This window comes from Pelophylax lessonae, assembly GCF_965119305.1.
Source record: "Pelophylax lessonae genome assembly, chromosome: 4".
NCBI classification, from domain to species: Eukaryota; Metazoa; Chordata; class Amphibia; order Anura; family Ranidae; genus Pelophylax; species Pelophylax lessonae.
This window is the reverse complement of record NC_138771.1, coordinates 462,041,971-462,061,556: the sequence shown is the minus strand read 5'-3', so window position 1 is coordinate 462,061,556 and position 19,586 is coordinate 462,041,971. Positions and strand designations below refer to the sequence as shown.

The following is a 19,586-nucleotide window of genomic DNA, read 5'->3' as shown; positions in this document are numbered from 1 at the left end:
CCCCCTGTCAAAATACAAAGGATCAGTGGAAGGCATTCCCACATCCAACATTGAGTGTGTGGATGAGGGAATGGAGTAATTTTCTTTCAACCAGCGGGTTGAATGAAAGAAAATGACTTGTGTATGGCCAGCCTTAGACTGTACAAGGTTCATTTTGATGCAGATCTGATTTTATAGTAATTAATATTATTGTTATTATTATTATTATTTTCTTTTACATAGCAGTAAGGTTTTTATTTTGAAAATATAAAGCATTAAAGAGTACAGCAAAAGACAATAGCAATACTTCAAGGCATGGCTACCTAGAGAATTTGTTTAATGTACATTGTGGTGCACAGCAGATATTAAACTATGAGGCAATAGCTTATCTAATCCATGAATCACTTAAAAAGAGAAAGTGTTGATTGCAAGATGAAAGCCCTTTAATCCATGGTAAATATTAAGTGCAGCTCCATTGCTAGTGCTAGTAAGTCACGTCATGGGGAAAAATGCAATCTTATGTCCTATGGCAGGAAATATAGGAAAATATATTTGATTGGAACAGGAGCCTGCTTTATAGAAAGGGCTGGCAATTCACAGATTTGTAAGTATTAAAATTATCCTTAGACATTGATAGTAAGCAGAAAGAGGTGTCTTCATGTTCCTGTGTTTTAGAGTGCCAAGTCAGAACTATGGTGACCTCTTTCAGTGTGGCATCTGTAACCAATATGTCTTTTTCTATAGGAGCAGGAAGAGCTCAGATTTTCTAGGCTTAAACAACATTATTTGCATATCATGAATATTGATATTACTATGTGCCAGTACCTCTAGCTAGTTGATCTCACAAAGCCTTTATTTATATATTTTATTTGATGCTTCTATTCCACCCTGAGCATAATGGTCCATTTACACTTATTTGTTTTCCTGAAGAAAATAATGTGCATTTTACTGCATAAAAATACATTTCAAATACACTTCTTATTGTTTTTTGTAGCTAGTTCACATCCAGTCTGTAGCTTGGTACATTTAAAAAAAAAAAAATAGTACATGGTGCTTCTGTAGTCCAGGAGTGAGCAGCCTAGGGTAACAATGCTGCTCCTTCACAGATACAGTAAAGTGAACGAGAATCATTGTCACCCTAGGAGAAGAGGGGTTTTGCTGGCAGGACCACCAGGTGAAACAAAAAAAAAAAGCAGAACACAGAAAAAAAGCTTGAGAAAAGGAAAACTAGTGCAGCCATCTGGACTGGTAAGCTGCAATATATTACATTTTTGTTTCCAAATTTAGATATACTTTATGCAAGGCTTTGGAAACCTCTGCATCATGAAAAATGCCTATTACCTGTCCTTTTTCAAAATGGCATAAAAAAGCACATTTTGCTAATAATGAATTCATAATTTTGTTTAAAATGTGTAGCAGTAACATACATTAAAAGCACGCGTTACTTCAAACTTGCAGCAGTAACATACATTAAAAACACACATTACTTCAAATGTGGGGCGGCACACTGGTGAAGTAGTTAGCACTTTCACCTAGCAGCAAGAGGGTCGCTGGTTCGAATCCCAACCACGACACTAGCTGCCTGGAGTTTGCATGTTCTCCCTGTGCCTGCGTGGGTTTCCTCCCACACTCCAAAGACATGCTGGTAGGTTAATTGGATCCTGTATAAAATTGGCCCTGCTATGTATGTATGAATGTGAGTTAGGGACCTTAGATTGTAAGCTCCTTGAGGGCAGGGACTGATGTGAATGTGCAATGTATATGTAAAGCGCTGCATAAATTGACAGCGCTATATAAGAACCTGAAATAATAATGATAATAAATGTGTGAAAGGGCCCTGAAAGTGTCAGTAAATGCCATCTGGAATTACTTGCCTGTGTCTTATGAGTCCACTAGGTGTCAGTATTCTCCTTTTTATAGAAACATTCCTATGTTTTAGCTGCTGTTAGAGCCCACTTCATTTATCATTTTGTGCTGACTCAATTAATACTGTCACATGAACTTTGTGCTCTCTGGACATAGTTAATCTCTTTCCAAACGGACCCTTTGGGCTCTCAGCTTAGTTTCCTCAGTTAACCTCTTGATTGATTTCTGCTTCCTTGTATCAGTTTCACAAGCTGTCATCTCTTGATGTTTCAGGCACGGAAAGCTGCGTACAGGTGGATGAGTAAAGTGGAGGAAGAGGAGAAGAAGATTGCGACAGAGGAGGAAAATACTGACCCCCAGGAGGAGACTCAAAAATACACCGTGGAGGTATCCAAAGAGCCTATTTTTTGCTGACAAATTGCTTAACCACCTAAAGACCAGGCCTTTTTCTGATATTTGTTGTTTACAAGTAAAAATTTGTATATTTTGCTAAAAAATAATTTAGAACCCCAAGCATTATATGTATATTTTTTTATCAGAGACTCTAGAGAATAAAATGGCAGTCGTTGCAGTATTTTATGTCACACTGTATTTGCGCAGCAGTCTTTCAAACACAATTTCTTTGGGAAAAATACACTGTAGTGAATTAAAAAAAAAAAACATTAAAATTCGCCCAACTTTTTGTATATTGTGAAAGATGATGATGTTACACTGAGTAAATATGCTCATGGAATGGCGACAAACCATGGTACTTAAAAATCTCCATAGGGACTGCTTTAAATTTTTTTACAGGTTACCTGTTTAGAGGAGGTCTAGTGCTAGAATTATTGCTCTCACTCTAATGATCGCGGCGTTACCACACATGTGTGGTTTGAACACCGTTTACATGTACAGGCACGTGTATGCGTTTGAGGGATGGGGGCGCTAACATTTTTTTTTCTTATTTATTTTACTTTTTTTTTTTTGATCACTTTCATTCCTATTACAAGGAATGTAAACATCCCTTGTAATAGAAATAAGCATGACAGGTCCTGTTTATTAAGAGACCTGGGTCCAAAAAGACCCCAGATTTCTCATTTACCTTTTAAAAGCAAAAAAATTAACAAAACAATACTATTTTTTTTTTGTCAGAGAACTGGAAGTGACATCAGAAGTTGCTGCAGTCCTCCGAAGGGCATAGAGCCGAGTGGGGGCTATCTTGCTCTCACTCGGCTTCCTGCCTATGGCTCCAGTAAGCTTGGGAACCACCAGGAAGTGGTGGGAGGGAGTGGGAGCATCTCTCCCACTGTCTAAAAAAGTAATCCTGCAGAGAATCCACCACTGGTATCGCTTTTATTAGAAAGCCAGACGCCTGCAGAAAAAAAATATATATATACCGGGGTTATGACAACTGCTTCAATTAATTTCTAAAACTAGCTTTTTAATGCGGTAGTAAAGACCTTCAAAAAAAAAAAAAAGAAGTCCACTTGCAAGTTAATGTTATAATGTGCTAGTATGCATCACATACTTGCACATTGTGGCATACTTGCCTTAAAACAAACTCCTCCAGTGGTGCGCTGTCATCGATGCCAGGGCTTCCATCTTCACCTGTCTTTCTACCACTTGAATGACCATGCCACTAAGATGTCACCGGGAGTCACGACCGCGGCACAGAGCTATAAAGGTACGGTATGGGTATGCCGTTCCTTCAGAGAGCATTTATCAGTGATGTCACCGGCTGCATCCCCTGTGAATATCTCCTAAACAGTGCAAGTTTAGGAGATATTTACTTTACCTACACTCTACCTGTGCCTTATTAGAGGCTTACCTGTAGGTACATATTAAAAAGTGGACTTCACTACCACTTTAAAGAAAGGTGCACATTGAAGGACCTAGATTAGAGATAGGGAGTACACTTCACAGAGGGGCTTTGATGAGGCAATGTGGCTTCCATGTATGTTTACAATTGTATGCAACAAGAACCCCTGTTTTTTAACACAAATTTTTTTATGGCTGGTTGATGAGTGTGCTAAGTTGTCTTTATACCTGTAGCATGTCTGCAGTTTGTCAAGTCTCAGACCATCTTTTATAAAATTACAAACACTAAACAATTTGTATGGTTAGAATTTAAATGCATATATTGCTTTAACTCCGTGAAATTTCTGTCTTCTGTCAGGATATCCACGAATCAGCAATTCGTAGTCTGGCAGAGCTGACAGCCTGTTCTATGGAAGTGTTCCACAAAACAGCCACCTTAATCCTGCATGGAGATGCCAATGTGGCAGCAGTGTGTCGGGGCAAGGCTCTCTCTCAGTAAGTGTTTGGTTATGTTAGTCACATAATTAAAATGTGCTGGGGACAGCGGATAAAAGGATGAAATCCTGAAGAATCTTTCTATGTTTACCTTATGTTGTTGTTGTTATCCAATATTACGGTAATGGTATAGCAATAGAGAATCTGAATCCTGGACTTCTACACACTGTAGGGTACCAAGAATCACCTTGGGTTGTGGTAGGGATAAACAATTTACAAGACCCACACTGTAATATTTAGGTCCAAAGACAAGATTATCTCAGTTACACTTCGGTTTTTGCAAACAAATTATATTGGGGGCTGTACCTCTGCCCCCTTGATGGCGGCTTGGAAAAAGTGAAACCTTGAACCAGCTGCTGATGGATTTTTATGCAATCCTTTACTAATAGCAACCAACTATAGTCTGACTTTTGAGCAGACATACACTGTTTTCACGGTTACCTGCCAAAGGTGCAATCTCTCCACTTTTTTTTATTTTCACCTTCAAACCTTTATTCAGAAATTTTAGATACAATGTCATTGTCAACAGTCTGATTCTGGGTAATCATTGACATAAAGTGGCAGCATATTTCAATTACATATTATTTTATATCACCCAACCTCTTATTTCGCTCCCCACTCTCTTAAAAAAGCTCCAGATTTTGCATACACTCTCTAATTTGATCTAGTTGACCTACTGAAACCCCATTTCCCCTTCAAATGAGTGCAAATCTGCTATTTCATATCTGGGTACGCTGACTTTAGACAGCCTTTCTCGCATCATAAAACTGAACTTCATTCATCTCTTTCCTTTGCCTTCTTAGGCCTCACGAACACTGCTGCTGATATTGATAAACTGACGTTTAGGAGCAGTTGGGCGTTTTTTCAGCAGCCCCTGAACTTTCCTGTTATCTTATCTGTCCATGCACATGAGTCGTTTATAGTCGTTTATAGAGGCAGTTGAGTTTAATGGTATTTTTTTTTAAAGCAAAAAATTTTGTTCAGGACAAAAGTTTATTGGCATTTGAAATGCCAAATGCTTGTAACATAATGCAAATGATGTCTAAACGTTGTAATTCGCATTTATAAGTGTTTAGTTTATAGGTGTTTTCAATGGGGATACATTTCTGACCATTTTGCAATTTAAAAACGCCTTTAAACCTAAACGCTGCTAAATGCGGCATGCAAAACAGACGTTATTAACCGTCGGTTACTAGCTATCAAGTTCCAGCGTTCAGAAGAGGTTTTTAAACATCTCGTGTACATGAAGCCTTAGACTTCAAATCTTGTCCAATCCACACTCTCACATGGTTCAGTAAATGCAGTGTCTCGAAAATGAACACGATACCCTGGTTGCTCTATTTTACAAACCCTCCCGGGTCACTTTATTCAGACCTTCCTGAAATCGCTTTGCACAGCTTTTAGCAAATTTCTTTGGGCTGGAGACCCCTCCATGTGCTTAAAAAGATTAATACTCTTCCCCAAGTTAAAAAGAGGCATTGATTTTCCCAACCAACTGTTTTATTATACAGTCACTCTCTCATTAATCAGGACAGCAAAGGTTTTTCCTCAAGCATACCTTGGCACCAATGACAAATATTTTACAAGCTGCTCTAGGCAAGATCAGGCTCCACACTCTACAGTCAAATCTCAGGTGCTGGCTCGGCTAGTTTTCACTAAAACAATTAATCAGCAACAGGAATGCTATACAACACAAGATGCAAAATAATTATCCTTTTTTAAAATAGCCAGCAGGAACTAATTCTCTTCTGACACGTTTTGCACTAGGCACAGCTCTTTCTCAGAGTATGACAAAGCCACTACCCATACATCATTACATAGAAGCATTAATCCCATGTGATCATTAACCCCTTCTTCATTTAAACAGATTACATTTCTTTGTAAAAAAAAAAATATAATATATACACACACACATATACAGTATCTCACATTAATGTCTAAACCGTTGGCAACAAATGTGAGTACACCCCTAAGTGAAAATGTCCAAATTGGGCCCAATTAGCCTATTTCCCTCCCCGGTGTCATGTGACTCGTTAGTGTTACAAGGTCTCAGGTGTAAATGGGGAGCAGGTGTGTTAAATTTGATGTTATCGCTCTCACTCTCTCATACTGGTCACTGGAAGTTCAACATGGCATCTCATGGCAAATAACTCTCTGAGGATCTGAACAAAATAATTTTTGCTCTACATAAAGATGGCCTAGGCAATAAGAAGATTGCAGAGTAGTGGCCAAGACCATACAGCAATTTAACAGGACAGGTTCCACTCAGAACAGGCCTCGTCATGGTCGACCAATGGAGTTGAGTGCACATGCTCAGCGTCCTATCCAGAGGCTGTCTTTGGGAAATAGACGTATGAGTGCTGCCAACATTGCCGCAGAGGTTTAAGGGGTGGGGGGTCAGCCTGTCAGTGCTCAGACCATACGCCACACACTGCATCAAATTGGTCTGCATGGCTGTCATCCCACAAGCCTCTTCTAAAGATGATGCACAAGAAAGCCCGCAAACAGATTGCTGAAGACAAGCGGACTAAGGACATGTATTACTGGAATCATGCCCTGTGATCTGATGAGACTAAAATAAACTTATTTGGTTCAGATGGTGTCAAGCGTGTGTGGTGGCAACCAGGTGAGGAGTACAAAAAAAAGTGTGTCTTGCCTAAGTCAAGCATAGTGGTGGGAGTGTCATGGTCTGGGCTGCATGATTGCTGCCTGCACTGGGGAGCTACAGTCTACTGAGAGAACCATGAATGCCAACATGTACTGTGACATACTGAAGCCGAGCATGATCCCCTCCCTTCAGAGAATGGGCCGCAGTGCACTATTCCAACATGCTAATGACCCCAAACACACCTCCAAGACGACCACTGCCTTGCTAAAGAAGCTGAGGGTAAAGGGGATGGACTGGCCAAGCATGTCTCCAGACCTAAACCCTATTGAGCATCTGTGGGGCATCCTAAAACAGAAGGTGGAGGAGGGCAAGGTCTTTAACATCCACTAGCCCTGTGATGTCCTCGTGCAGGAGTGGAAGAGGGCTCCAGTGGCAACCTGTGAAGCTCTGGTGTACTCCTTGCCCAAGAGGGTTAAGGCATTGCTGAAAAATAATGGTGGCCACACAAAATATTGACATTTAGGGTCCACTTTGGACATTTTACCTTTAATGGTTTAGACATTAATGGCTGTGTGTTGAGTTATTTTGAGGGGACAGCAAATTTACACTATATATAGAAAGATCCCGCGCTGATGGAGGGGAAAATGGGCTGCAGCCTCCCAGAAATATAACCAAAGGCTATATCAAGAATGGTAGGTAGGTAGGGTTAGGGAAATGGTGCTGCAGTGCCATTTCCCCAACCCTTCCTACCTAGCAAATTTACCCTGCTATACAAGCTGTACACTCACTACTTTACATTGTAGCAAAGTGTCATATTTACAAAAATGAGAGGGGTGTACTCACTTTTGTGAGATACTGTGTGTGTGTGTGTGTGTGTAAGTGTGTGTGTGTGTGTGTATATGTATATATATATATATATATATATATATATATATATATAATATCCCACACCCAAAGTATCTATGTATAAACAATGTTTAAACATTGTTACAATGTAAGGCTTAGTTCACACTGGCATTAAAAGCAGGCATTTTAGAGGCGTTAAAAATGCCCCTCAAACGCCTATGTACAAGATACAATAGACAACACACAGTGCTGTTCACACTATCATAACAAGAATAAAACAAAAATAAAATAAAAAAGTTTACATATAGACATATATAAAAACATATGTTGAAACATGCTCCCTGTGGGAACGCTGATACAGTTATACCGAGCTGGAACTTTTTTTCTTTTATTTTTGTGATTATAATAAATATGTTTTTCTCTTACGTCCTCCAACAGTCGCTGCAGCCTCTAAGTCATCACTGTTGGGTATTGACTTCCGCTCCGTAGGAGTAGCTAGGCATATAGACTTAGTCAAAAGACAAAAGGCATTAGCATATACACACCCATGGGGGCTGTCCCATCTGGTCAATACCCCCCTGCAGTGACCACTCCCAACTCAGTTTTAATCTGCCTAGCGTCAGGAGTAGTCAGGCTTCCCTGTGCTGGGGCTTCAGTCTCAGCCTTCCTAATCTTTTATTTGATTTTCTTTGACAATGTCAGTTTTTTCTTACTTTACTAGCTGTTTATTTTGTCAGCTTCTAGTGTTAGTCGTTTCTTCGGATGAAGACGGATCATGCGGTGCTGGGATTCGGACCGACCGCCCTGGTTCTCCAGGGCAGAAGGGTCAGATGGACCCCCAGCCCGCCATCGAGCGTTCAGCTATGGTTCGCCCTGGCATTACGAACGACCCATCCCTGCTCGCCGCAGGGATGCAGCCGTGAGGTGGCTACCTCACAGGACACATCTGCGATGCTGCAGTGTCATGTCCCTGGCTCACGGCACTCCCTGTCAGATGAGGACAGCGGTTTTCCGTTCATAGAGGCATCCCACGCCATCTGGTACAGGTAAGTGCTTCTGTGTGGGGGCTCTGTCTGGGGTGGCAGTCTGTGTTGCTGTGTGTTCCCCATGTCTGTGCCTGTGTGACTCCCTGATGCGGTCCCTGTGGGGATCGCTTGTGCAGATACTGTATGTTTTCTTGGGGGTCTCCTTCCCTGTGTCACTTCGGTGCATTGTTGGGGGTGCAGACGTTTTTTTGTGTGGCGACCACAGCGGCATGAATTCGCGCGGTCCGCTATCTTTGATATGGGCAGGCATGTTTAGCTTCTCTGTGGGCGATACTGCATGCTATTTTGGCGCCATCCACCGCCATTTTGTGGGAGGTGGACGATCGGTCCGACCGCATGTTCGGCGGCCATTTTGGCGTAGCCTCCAATGCATTCCTACGGGGCAGCCATTTCCCCTAAGTCTGGCAGTCTATAGTTCAGCCTACTTCAGCAGCACTTCCTTTTCCTCTGCAGCAGGACATCGGTAGCAACACTCTGCGGGCTCTGCAGGTTATCGCTCTCAATATTCCTCTGTATTATCGCTTCTGGCTCAGTTTTCTCTTCTCTTTTTGGGGGTCTTTGTCACTGTAGTTGTAGCGGTGGGCTGCACATTCCGCAGTGATCTTAAAGGAGCAGTACACATTTTATTGCACTGTTTTTTTCTGTAACCTTGAGCAATGGATTCTCAGGATAGCAAATTCTGGTGGGGGCTCCCAGTTCTCCTGTGGCCCCGCTGAGACCTGATTTGGCTGCTCTGGTGGCGACTTTGGTGTCTAATATGGAAATGCTGATGGCTGAACGTGCTGCAAAAAAGAGGGCTAGATTGTCTCTTTCCTCTGATTCAGATGGTGATATGGCTGCTGCTGCGAGTGTGCCCTTTTCAGGGTCCCGCTCATCCTTGGACCCCCCGGGGTCTGAGGGGGAGACTGAGGTGGAGGGGGCTGATACCTCCTCCCCGGGGTCACCTGAAGAACGGGCAACCATGGATGAGTTAATTGTTTCTGTTAAGGAAACTTTACATTTGGAGGATGAGCCCAGTCCTCCGGGCGTTGTGTCCTCATTTGGGACGCACAGGACCAGCAAGTCGTCGCAGGTTTTTCCCTGCCCAGCTGAGTTTCATTACACTGTTAATGAAATGTGGTGCACGTTGAAACGTCCATTCCTGGTACCTAGTCGGTTCAAATTGCTTTATCCTTTTGTTCCGGCTACGGAATCACGATGGTGTGTGCCTCCGCAGGTAGATCACACTGTGGCCGTGTTAAACAAGGTTACCTTGGTTCCTTCCGAGGATACTCCGGTGTTCCGGGACCCTACGGACCGGCGGTTGGAGTTTCTAGCCCGCCATTCCTAAACGGTGGCGGGTTCGTTGCTCAAACCCGTTTTCGCGTCCGTGTTGGTGGCTCAGGCGGTGGCTGATTGGACTAAGATGCTTAGGAGCAATCTCGTGTCTGATGGTGTTCCGCCTGCCCGGCTGGAAATGGTGGATCAGATCCACCAAGGAGTCATGTATTTGTGTGATGCGGCCTTGAATGAGGCCCCTTTAGTGGCTCGCCTCTCTAGTGTCGCGGTGCTTCACCGGCGACTGATATGGCTGAAGAGCTGGTCGGCCAACCAGTCCTCACGGAAAACTGTTTCTGATTTTCCCTATGCTGGCTCTCGCCTTTTTGGCGAGGCGTTGGATACCCTGGTGAAAGACGTCACGGGGGGCAAGAGCACTATGCTGCCCCAGAACCCGAAGAACAAGTCCTTTCGAGGCAAGCGGGGTTCTGCGCCTAGATCCAATCAGGGGTCCTTTCGTGCCTTTCGGAACCAATCCAAGGGCAAGCCCTTCAAGGCCCAGGGCAACCAGAAGAAGCCCTGGGCGGGTAAGCAGAAGTCGGGTAATGCCGGCTCGGCGGGTCAGCCCGCCTCTGCCTGAAGGGGCACCCTCACCCATTTCAGGGGTGGGGGGACGTTTGCGTGGTTTCCTCCAACCTTGGCTGCTCCGGATATCGGACAGGTGGGTTCAGGAAATCATTTGATCGGGGTACAAGATCGAATTCCTTTCCAGGCCGGCGGACAGATTTTGTCCCTCAAATCTTCACTTGCCTCCGGGGCGTCTGCAGGACCTGCACCAGGCGGTACAGGACCTTCTGGCTCAGGGGGTGATTGTCCCGGTGCCTCATCGGGACATGTTTCGGGGGTTTTATTCAAATCTGTTCACTGTGCCCAGAAAGGAGGGCAAAGTGCGTCCTATTCTGGACCTAAAATCGCTGAACCGCTTTGTGCGTGTTCGGAAGTTCCGTATGGAGTCTCTCCGTTCGGTGGTGGCCTCTCTGAGCCCAGAGGAATTCCTGGCTTCGATAGATCTGAAGGATACGTATCTGCACATCCCCATTTTCGAAGGTCAAAAGCGGTACCTTCGGTTTGCTATCTCAGAGGACCACTACCAGTTTGTGGCGTTACCTTTCGGTCTCGCTTCGGCACCCAGGGTTTTTACCAAAGTGCTGGCGCCGGTTCTGGGCCTACTGAGGGCACAGGGCATTGCGGTCTTGGGCTACCTGGACGATCTCCTTCTGAGGGCACGTGCCAGCCAGGACCTAGTGCGCGATCTGTCCACCACGGTACAGACGCTCCAGGAGTTCGGATGGACCATCAACGTTCAAAAATCGGCGTTGTCTCCATCGGTTCGTCTACACTTCCTTATCTGGGAATGATTCTGGACTCTGCTCAGGCAAAGGTGTTCTTGCCGGACGACAAGCTCCGGACCTTGCAGGACGAGATCAGGTCTCTCAGGGACAACCCATCCTCGTCACTCAGAAACTGTATGAGGTCTCTGGGGTTGATGGTGTCAGCCTTCGAGGCGATACCCTTTGCTCAGTTTTACACGCGGGCTCTCCAGACGGGGATCCTGGCCAGGTGGGACAGACTGCCTCAGTCCCTGGATCTGAGTGTCTCCTTGAGTCGTCAGACCAGATTGGCTCTTCTGTGGTGGCTCCAGTCCCCGTCGGTGGCGGAAGGCAAGTCCTTCCGTCCGTTGGTGTGGACGGTGATTACCACGGATGCCAGCCTGTCGGGCTGGGGTGGAGTCCTGGGCAACCTGTCTGCCCAGGGCACTTGTTCGGAGGAGGAGTCCTCCCTCCCGATAAATGTGCTGGAATTGCGAGCGATAAGACTCTGTCTCTTCCAGTGGTCGGACCGTCTTCAGGGCCTTCCTGTCCGAGTACAGACGGACAATGCTACTGCGGTGGCTTACATCAATCACCAAGGGGGCACCAGGAGTGCTCGTGCGGCCCGGGAGGTGACCGACATTCTATCGTGGGCCAAGACTCATGTCCCGGCGATCTCAGCAGTTCACATTCCGGGTGTGGAGAATTGGCAGGCCGACTATCTGAGCCGCCAGACCCTGGACCAGGGGGAATGGTCCCTGCACCCGGAGGTCTTCCAAATGCTGTGTGCGAGGTGGGGATCCCCGGACGTGGATCTGTTCGCATCTCGACTAAACCGAAAGGTGGAAAGGTTCGTGGCAAGAACACGCGATCCTCTGGCAGTCGCCTCGGATGCGTTGGTGGCTCCTTGGCATCAGTATCGTCTGATGTATGCCTTTCCTCCGATTCACTTGCTATCCAGGTTTCTCCGCAGGCTCGCCTCGGAACCGCACCTGGTGATTCTGGTGGCTCCAGACTGGCCACGCCGGTCCTGGTACGCCAACGTTGTTCATCTGTTAGTGGCGCCTCCGTGGTGGCTGCCCATGCGGGAAGATCTCCTGTCTCAGGGTCCGATCTTCCATCCTGCTTTACAGTCGCTGGCTTTAACGGCCTGGCTATTGAGACCCAGGTCCTGAGGGACAGGGGTCTCTCCTCTGAGGTTATCCCTACTCTTGTCAAGGCTAGGAAGACCTCCTCTGGAAGGATCTATTACCGTACCTGGAAGGCTTACTTCGCCTGGTGCGAGTCCAGGGGGTTCTCCCCTCGCTCGTACTAGGTGTCGAGAGTGTTGGCTTTTCTCCAGGTGGGAGTGGACCAGCGCCTGGTGCTGGCCACAATCAAGGGCCCTGGCTATTCTTTTCCAACGCCCTGTGGCGTCTCATTCTCTGGTTCGCACCTTCATTCAAGGTGTGCGACATTTGGCTCCTCCCAGGAAGGAGCCCTTACCTCCATGGGACTTGAACTTGGTTCTGTCCGTGTTACAACGTGCTCCCTTTGAAAACATTTGGGATATCTCGTTGCCTCTGTTGTCTAAGAAGGTTGCCTTTTTGGTGGCGATCACTTCGGCTTGCAGGGTGTCGGAACTGGCAGCGTTATCTTGCCGTTCTCCATACTTGGTGATTCACCGGGATAAGGTGGTCTTGCGTCCGCAGCCCTCCTTTCTTCCTAAGGTGGTCTCTGAGTTCCACATTAATGAGGACATTGTCCTGCCTTCGCTTTGTACGCATCCTAAGGAGGTTGCTCTGCACTCCTTGGATGTTGTCAGGGCGATCAGGGTATACCTGTCGTCTACGGAATCTTTTCGTAAAACGGATTCCCTCTTTGTCCTTCCTGAGGGACCTCGGAAGGGCATGGCTGCATCCGCAGCGACTATTGCCAAATGGATCAGACAGACCATTGATCAGGCTTACGCCTTGAAGGAACGGGTTCCACCCTTCCCTGTTAAGGCGCACTCTACCAGATATGTGAGTGCGTCCTGGGCCTATTGGCATAGGGCCTCGGTGGCCCAGGTGTGCAAGGCTGCGACTTGGTCGTCGGTGCACACTTTTTCCAAATTCTACAAAGTAGACGTTCTGGCATCAGCTGATTATTACCAAAAAGTTCTGGCGCTACTCCAAAATGATGAAGTCCTGGAATGTCCCTTCACAGAAAATACACAAAAACCTGTAAAGTTCATGTATTGAAGGTGTATGGGAATAGCAACACTGTTCGCCCAATTCCTGATGTAAGACAGCATAGAACATGTAATGGAAATTGGATATAGGAGATGGCGCTCAGTGTGCATATAGTAATAAACCCCAATATGGACTTAGATGGATAGTCTCATAAGTACTTTATTAAGATGATCCAAGGGTAAAGCATATTATGAATAAAACAAGGTCAGTCCTACCACCCCTTGTAGCCTCTGGACATTCACACCGATGGTAATGTGATCCTGTAGGAGACCGGTGGATGATGTTAAGAGCCGGTTGTCAGGTGGGGTCGCAGGCAGGAGAGCTCGGTTGGTCTGATGTGCGGCCGCTTCCTCAGACCGGAGCTTCTGTGTTACGCTCCCTCGGCACCCGACAAGAGCCTCGGGAGTCGCGCTTTGATGACGTCACTGCACGGGACCGAAGATCCACAGCCAGCCGGCTTGGAGGAATACTAGGATGTCAGCACGGATGGGGGACTGGTTGAGTTTGCTTCTGAAGAGCCTCCCGATCGCCACAACGACATGTTTCGCTACAATAGTAGCTTTATCAAGTTGTGGCAAGAGGCGATCGGGGGCTCTATAAAGCCGAAAAATGGGCGGGGTTAGGCACAATGGCCAATAAACTGACCCCAAACAGCTGAATCAGAAATAGCATTAAGAGATCAATAAGAAAATAAAAAAATGAAAAAATAAGGGGGGGAATAAAGGTGTAAAAAAATCGGGAAAAAGGTGAAAAAATTGGAAAAATAACTAATAATTTAAAACAATGAGCATTAATAAATAAGAAGTATATATATAAAAGAACATATATAACGGTATATAGAAGGTCCAGAATGCTACAGGGAGCTAACAAGAATTAGTATATCACAACTAAATGTATACGGTTATAATACCTTTGTTGATATACATGAAACGATCTAAAAATTGATAAGATAATAAATATGTGTAAATCAATAAAAATATATCTATATGATATTTAAAATATATATATATAAAAATTATATATATATATATATATATATATATATATATTAAAATTAACCCGTAAGCACCTGAATCTCCATAGGTCGGCAGGCTTAAGATTAGGACATCATTATACCAAAATAAATATTACTATAAAACATCTAAATTCTAAAATGCATCAGATGCATTTTAGAATTTAGATGTTTTATAGTAATATTTATTTTGGTATAATGATGTCCTAATCTTAAGCCTGCCGACCTATGGAGATTCAGGTGCTTACGGGTTAATTTTAATATATATATATATATATATATATAATTTTTATATATATATATTTTAAATATCATATAGATATATTTTTATTGATTTACACATATTTATTATCTTATCAATTTTTAGATCGTTTCATGTATATCAACAAAGGTATTATAACCGTATACATTTAGTTGTGATATACTAATTCTTGTTAGCTCCCTGTAGCATTCTGGACCTTCTATATACCGTTATATATGTTCTTTTATATATATATACTTCTTATTTATTAATGCTCATTGTTTTAAATTATTAGTTATTTTTCCAATTTTTTCACCTTTTTCCCGATTTTTTTACACCTTTATTCCCCCCCTTATTTTTTCATTTTTTTATTTTCTTATTGATCTCTTAATGCTATTTCTGATTCAGCTGTTTGGGGTCAGTTTATTGGCCATTGTGCCTAACCCCGCCCATTTTTCGGCTTTATAGAGCCCCCGATCGCCTCTTGCCACAACTTGATAAAGCTACTATTGTAGCGAAACATGTCGTTGTGGCGATCGGGAGGCTCTTCAGAAGCAAACTCAACCAGTCCCCCATCCGTGCTGACATCCTAGTATTCCTCCAAGCCGGCTGGCTGTGGATCTTCGGTCCCGTGCAGTGACGTCATCAAAGCGCGACTCCCGAGGCTCTTGTCGGGTGCCGAGGGAGCGTAACACAGAAGCTCCGGTCTGAGGAAGCGGCCGCACATCAGACCAACCGAGCTCTCCTGCCTGCGACCCCACCTGACAACCGGCTCTTAACATCATCCACCGGTCTCCTACAGGATCACATTACCATCGGTGTGAATGTCCAGAGGCTACAAGGGGTGGTAGGACTGACCTTGTTTTATTCATAATATGCTTTACCCTTGGATCATCTTAATAAAGTACTTATGAGACTATCCATCTAAGTCCATATTGGGGTTTATTACTATATGCACACTGAGCGCCATCTCCTATATCCAATTTCCATGGCATCAGCTGATGCCTCCTTTGGCCGCAAGGTTCTCAGTGCGGCAGTGCCATGATGGACCCTTATGTTTTTTTCTGGGTCCCTGGCTGTTGGCATTTGCTTTCCTGGGCTGTTGCTCCTGTTGAGCATTGTTTTTTTCTGTTGCCCAGTTGGTTCTCTTACGGTGCATGTAAGATTCCTTTCTCTGATGTGGGTACTGCGTTGCCTTTTCTACGGTTGCATCTCCCACCCCTCATGTCTATACTGCTTTGGGACATCCCAACAGTGATGACTTCGAGGCGGCGGCGACTGTCGGAGGACGTAAGAGAAAACTGAATTTTTGTAAAATCTTACCTGTAAAATTCCTTTCTCTGAGTCCTCAGACAGTCGCCGCCCCCGCCCCTCTTTTGGGGTTCTTGTTACCTACTGCTATGCTACCAAACTGAGTTGGGAGTGGTCACTGCAGGGGGGTATTGAACAGATGGGACAGCCCCCATGGGTGTGTATATGCTAATGCCTTTTGTCTTTTGACTAAGTCTATATGCCTAGCTACTCCTACGGCGCGGAAGTCAATACCCAACAGTGATAACTTAGAGGCGGCGGCGACTGTCGGAGGACTCAGAGAAAGGAATTTTACAGGTAGGATTTTACCAAAAATTCAGTTTTTATGAAAATATTGGGGATCTATTTGTGACCATCCCTCCCCCATTGGCCCTTTTAAAGTCCCACTTTTTCCTAGATTGTGCTTTTTGCTGTCTACTACATCTTACACCCATTGTTATAATCCAGGTGCAAGAAACCCTTACTGAATTATCAAGATAGAGCTAAAGCCTGCATTTCATGTACCTGGAAACAAAACTTTCTTCCTCCCTATGTCCTCTGCTTTGCTAGTGTAAATGACATCAGATACATGGAAAATGTAACTGCAACACTTAAAGATAAATCTGACTTGTTTTGACAAATGCATGGATGCAACTCACATTTTTTTACATTATTAGCCCTTCCAAGCATGGCCTCAAACCCTGCTATGCAGGAATCCTAAGATGTACCTATGAACCATTTTTCTGGCTATAGTGCACTGATTCTGCAATGTAAATGGGAGAATTTAAAATGCTGTTCCTCTCCCTGTACTGGAGGAGCAACTAATAAGCCTACCCCCTCTCCCCGAGGGAGTCCATCACCCACCAATTCTTCTCATCCCCCTGTGCATTCCTTGGTTTCCCCTTCCTCCATGCTGCTCTTACCACCTCTTTTTTTTACCCTTGTGTGTTTTTCCCTCATCCCTTTTATGGAAATCCCATTTGCACTCGGATTCTACACCTCGGGATGGACCACACTACATTAATGCTGCATTGGCAAATAGAATTATTATGTAAAGCAGGGGTCCCCAACCCCTGGGCCTGTTGATGACTGGGCTATACAGAAGGTGGTAGGCGGTGACCGCAGTCCAGACATGTCTATCACAGACTGTGGTCGCTGCTCACCTCCCACTATGTGACCATGCCTGTCTCCCCTCCCGGCTCTCCTGCCCCATCGATGATGTAATCCTATCAACAGTGCAGGTGGCAAGAGATGCTTGAGATCTGCACAGAGAGCAGGAGTCTTTTTATATTAACAATCGGGTAATCAGTAATCACTCGCTTGTTGATATATGTTGGACAGCTTCCACCCTGCATCCAGATCTGCAGCTGCTCCTGCCCCTCTGCCCTGCTGATAGGATGACATCGTCAGCGGGGTGGGAAAGCCGATAGAGGAGACACAGGCTGAATCCTTCCTCTGCCCTGCCAAAGGTAGGACTGTGCAAGGGTGGCAGAGAGAAAAGGGGGGGGGAGAAGCATGACTATAAGGGGCACTGTCACCACAGTGCCCCTTTACATTACTGTGACACCCCCCCCCTCTTTGCAGTGTGGTTCTGCGTTACGTTAATGTTCAGGGGGCTGTGATGTGAAGAGGAACTGAGGACACTGTGGGATTGCTTTAAAGGGGAACTGTAATGTAAAGGAGACAGTGGACACTAATATAAAGGGGGGGCTGTGGACTGACTCTGTGAATATCCTGTCACCAACCGCCCCTGCTAAAATTTCCGACCCATGGGTCCTGGAAAAATTGGTTGTCACAAAACCAGTCCCTAGTGCAAAAAAGGTTGGGGACTGCTCTTCATGGGCACTTCCTGACTTTTCATAAAATGATTCAGAATTCCCAGCTGTACCAGAGTTTGTAATGAGCATTCACCTTGTCTTTCTATGCATGTTCATTATGTCAAATTGTTTGTCTGTTTTTGAGTCACTGTGCGCCATTGTTCACCGTGAAAAATAAAGAAATTTGGACATGTAATCTTATGTTTTGGCCACGTGAAGGTCATTAGTCCTATTTGGAAATAAAGATTCTGTTGAATATGTATGGCTGAAGAGTCATGTGTGAGGATGAGATTTACTGTGTGCGGTTTTGGGCAAGGTGATACAGAAAAAACTGGGCAAACACTTAAGATTAGAGAAGAGTCAAGAGAGGGTTTATATAGTATGGTGTTCCAGGAAAATAGCAATCTGCAGAATAATTTCAGACCTCCAATTTTCAGCATTGTATTGAAGTCAGTGTTATTTAATACAGATTCCTGCAAGTTGCATTTGAAGCTTTTCTCAGGAGGAATTCTCTCTAAAAAATAAATGGGTATTTGAAATGATTATTGGAAAATGAGCTGCGAGAAGTTATAGTTACATAAATTGATGGTCATTCTTTCTGGAATGTGTCACGGAGTTTGATGCTTTTTCTGCTGACTTATAATTGGTCTGATTATTTTTTAGGATGACAATTATGTTGTGCAAGGAGATCTCACAGCTTTCAAAGAAAATGACCACTCTCCTGACAACAGCTGGGGTAAGTGTTGTCCTATTATGACATGCTAGCACTTGTTAAAACTTCCCTATTTTCATAAGGAGACGCTGTAATTCAGATTAGGAAAAATAGATAAACTGTAACATGCTATAAATATAGCAAAACTACTTTGTCAACTGCCATGGATAACGCACAGTGGGAGAGATAATTCACCAAGTGTCCAAAACTAAATTCCTCAACCATTTGAAGTGTTTGTTACCAAAAAAAGAAGATCCTGTCCCTTTAAAGCATGAATAACAGCACAGTGCTTGTGCTGTGTAATTTGACCCCTTGTATCATCTAAAAAACCTGGCTGGTTCTGCCCTCCTCACTTTAAACTGACCACAGTTTATCATGGGTTTTGAGCCCTGACACTGTGGTCAGTTTATGTGCCTCCGTTAACCACAGCTCTCCTGTCCTCCTCTGTCCTCTCTTCCCCCTCCCTTCCTCCCTGCCTGTCTGCTTTGTGTCAACTGCCCACCCCTCTCTCCTCCTGCTGCTGAATTTACTTTTATTATCTTATATAATTCTGTGTGTTTCCTAATGATAGGTGCTCCTGTCGCTGTGTTTTATAAAAAAAAATGCTGGTTATACCTGATTTCAGAGCGCTGCTTGGTGCTAACGTGACCGGCTGATGTCAATGGGGGAATCTTGGCCCTGCAAGAAGCAGACCGACAGGGAGAGGAGAGAGGGGCTGGTCATGTAAGCTCCAAGCGGCGCTCTAAAATCAGGGATAGCCAACATTTAAAAAAAAAAAACAGACAGGAGCACCTATCATTAGGAAACACACAGGATTATATGAATTTATAAGAGTGAGTTAACAACCACTTAAAGGCTAAGTGTTCTATTTATCCGGTTAGCAAGATTCAGTTTGCCGTTGGAAGTCCTCTGACACAATAAATGGAAACTGAAGATGTTATACATAGCAATATTACATTCAAGAGTGCCAGCTTACTGATAGCTTATTTCTGAACAGTGTCATTTAGGCAATTGGGAAGCATGTGATTGGCTGTTTC

The 19,586-nt window shown here is 44.5% G+C and overlaps 1 protein-coding gene across 1 annotated transcript in view; it reads left to right on the top strand.

Annotated features, from left to right (window-relative positions):
- The window catches only part of FAM114A2 (family with sequence similarity 114 member A2), a 77,997-nt gene that overhangs the window by 38,222 nt on the left and 20,189 nt on the right, over positions 1-19,586 (top strand). Inside the window, exons 9-11 of the mRNA XM_082256633.1 lie at positions 2,119-2,232; positions 4,001-4,137; positions 18,501-18,573. Coding sequence (XP_082112759.1) covers positions 2,119-2,232; positions 4,001-4,137; positions 18,501-18,573 — 324 coding nt within the window. The remainder of the gene's footprint in view (positions 1-2,118; positions 2,233-4,000; positions 4,138-18,500; positions 18,574-19,586) is intronic.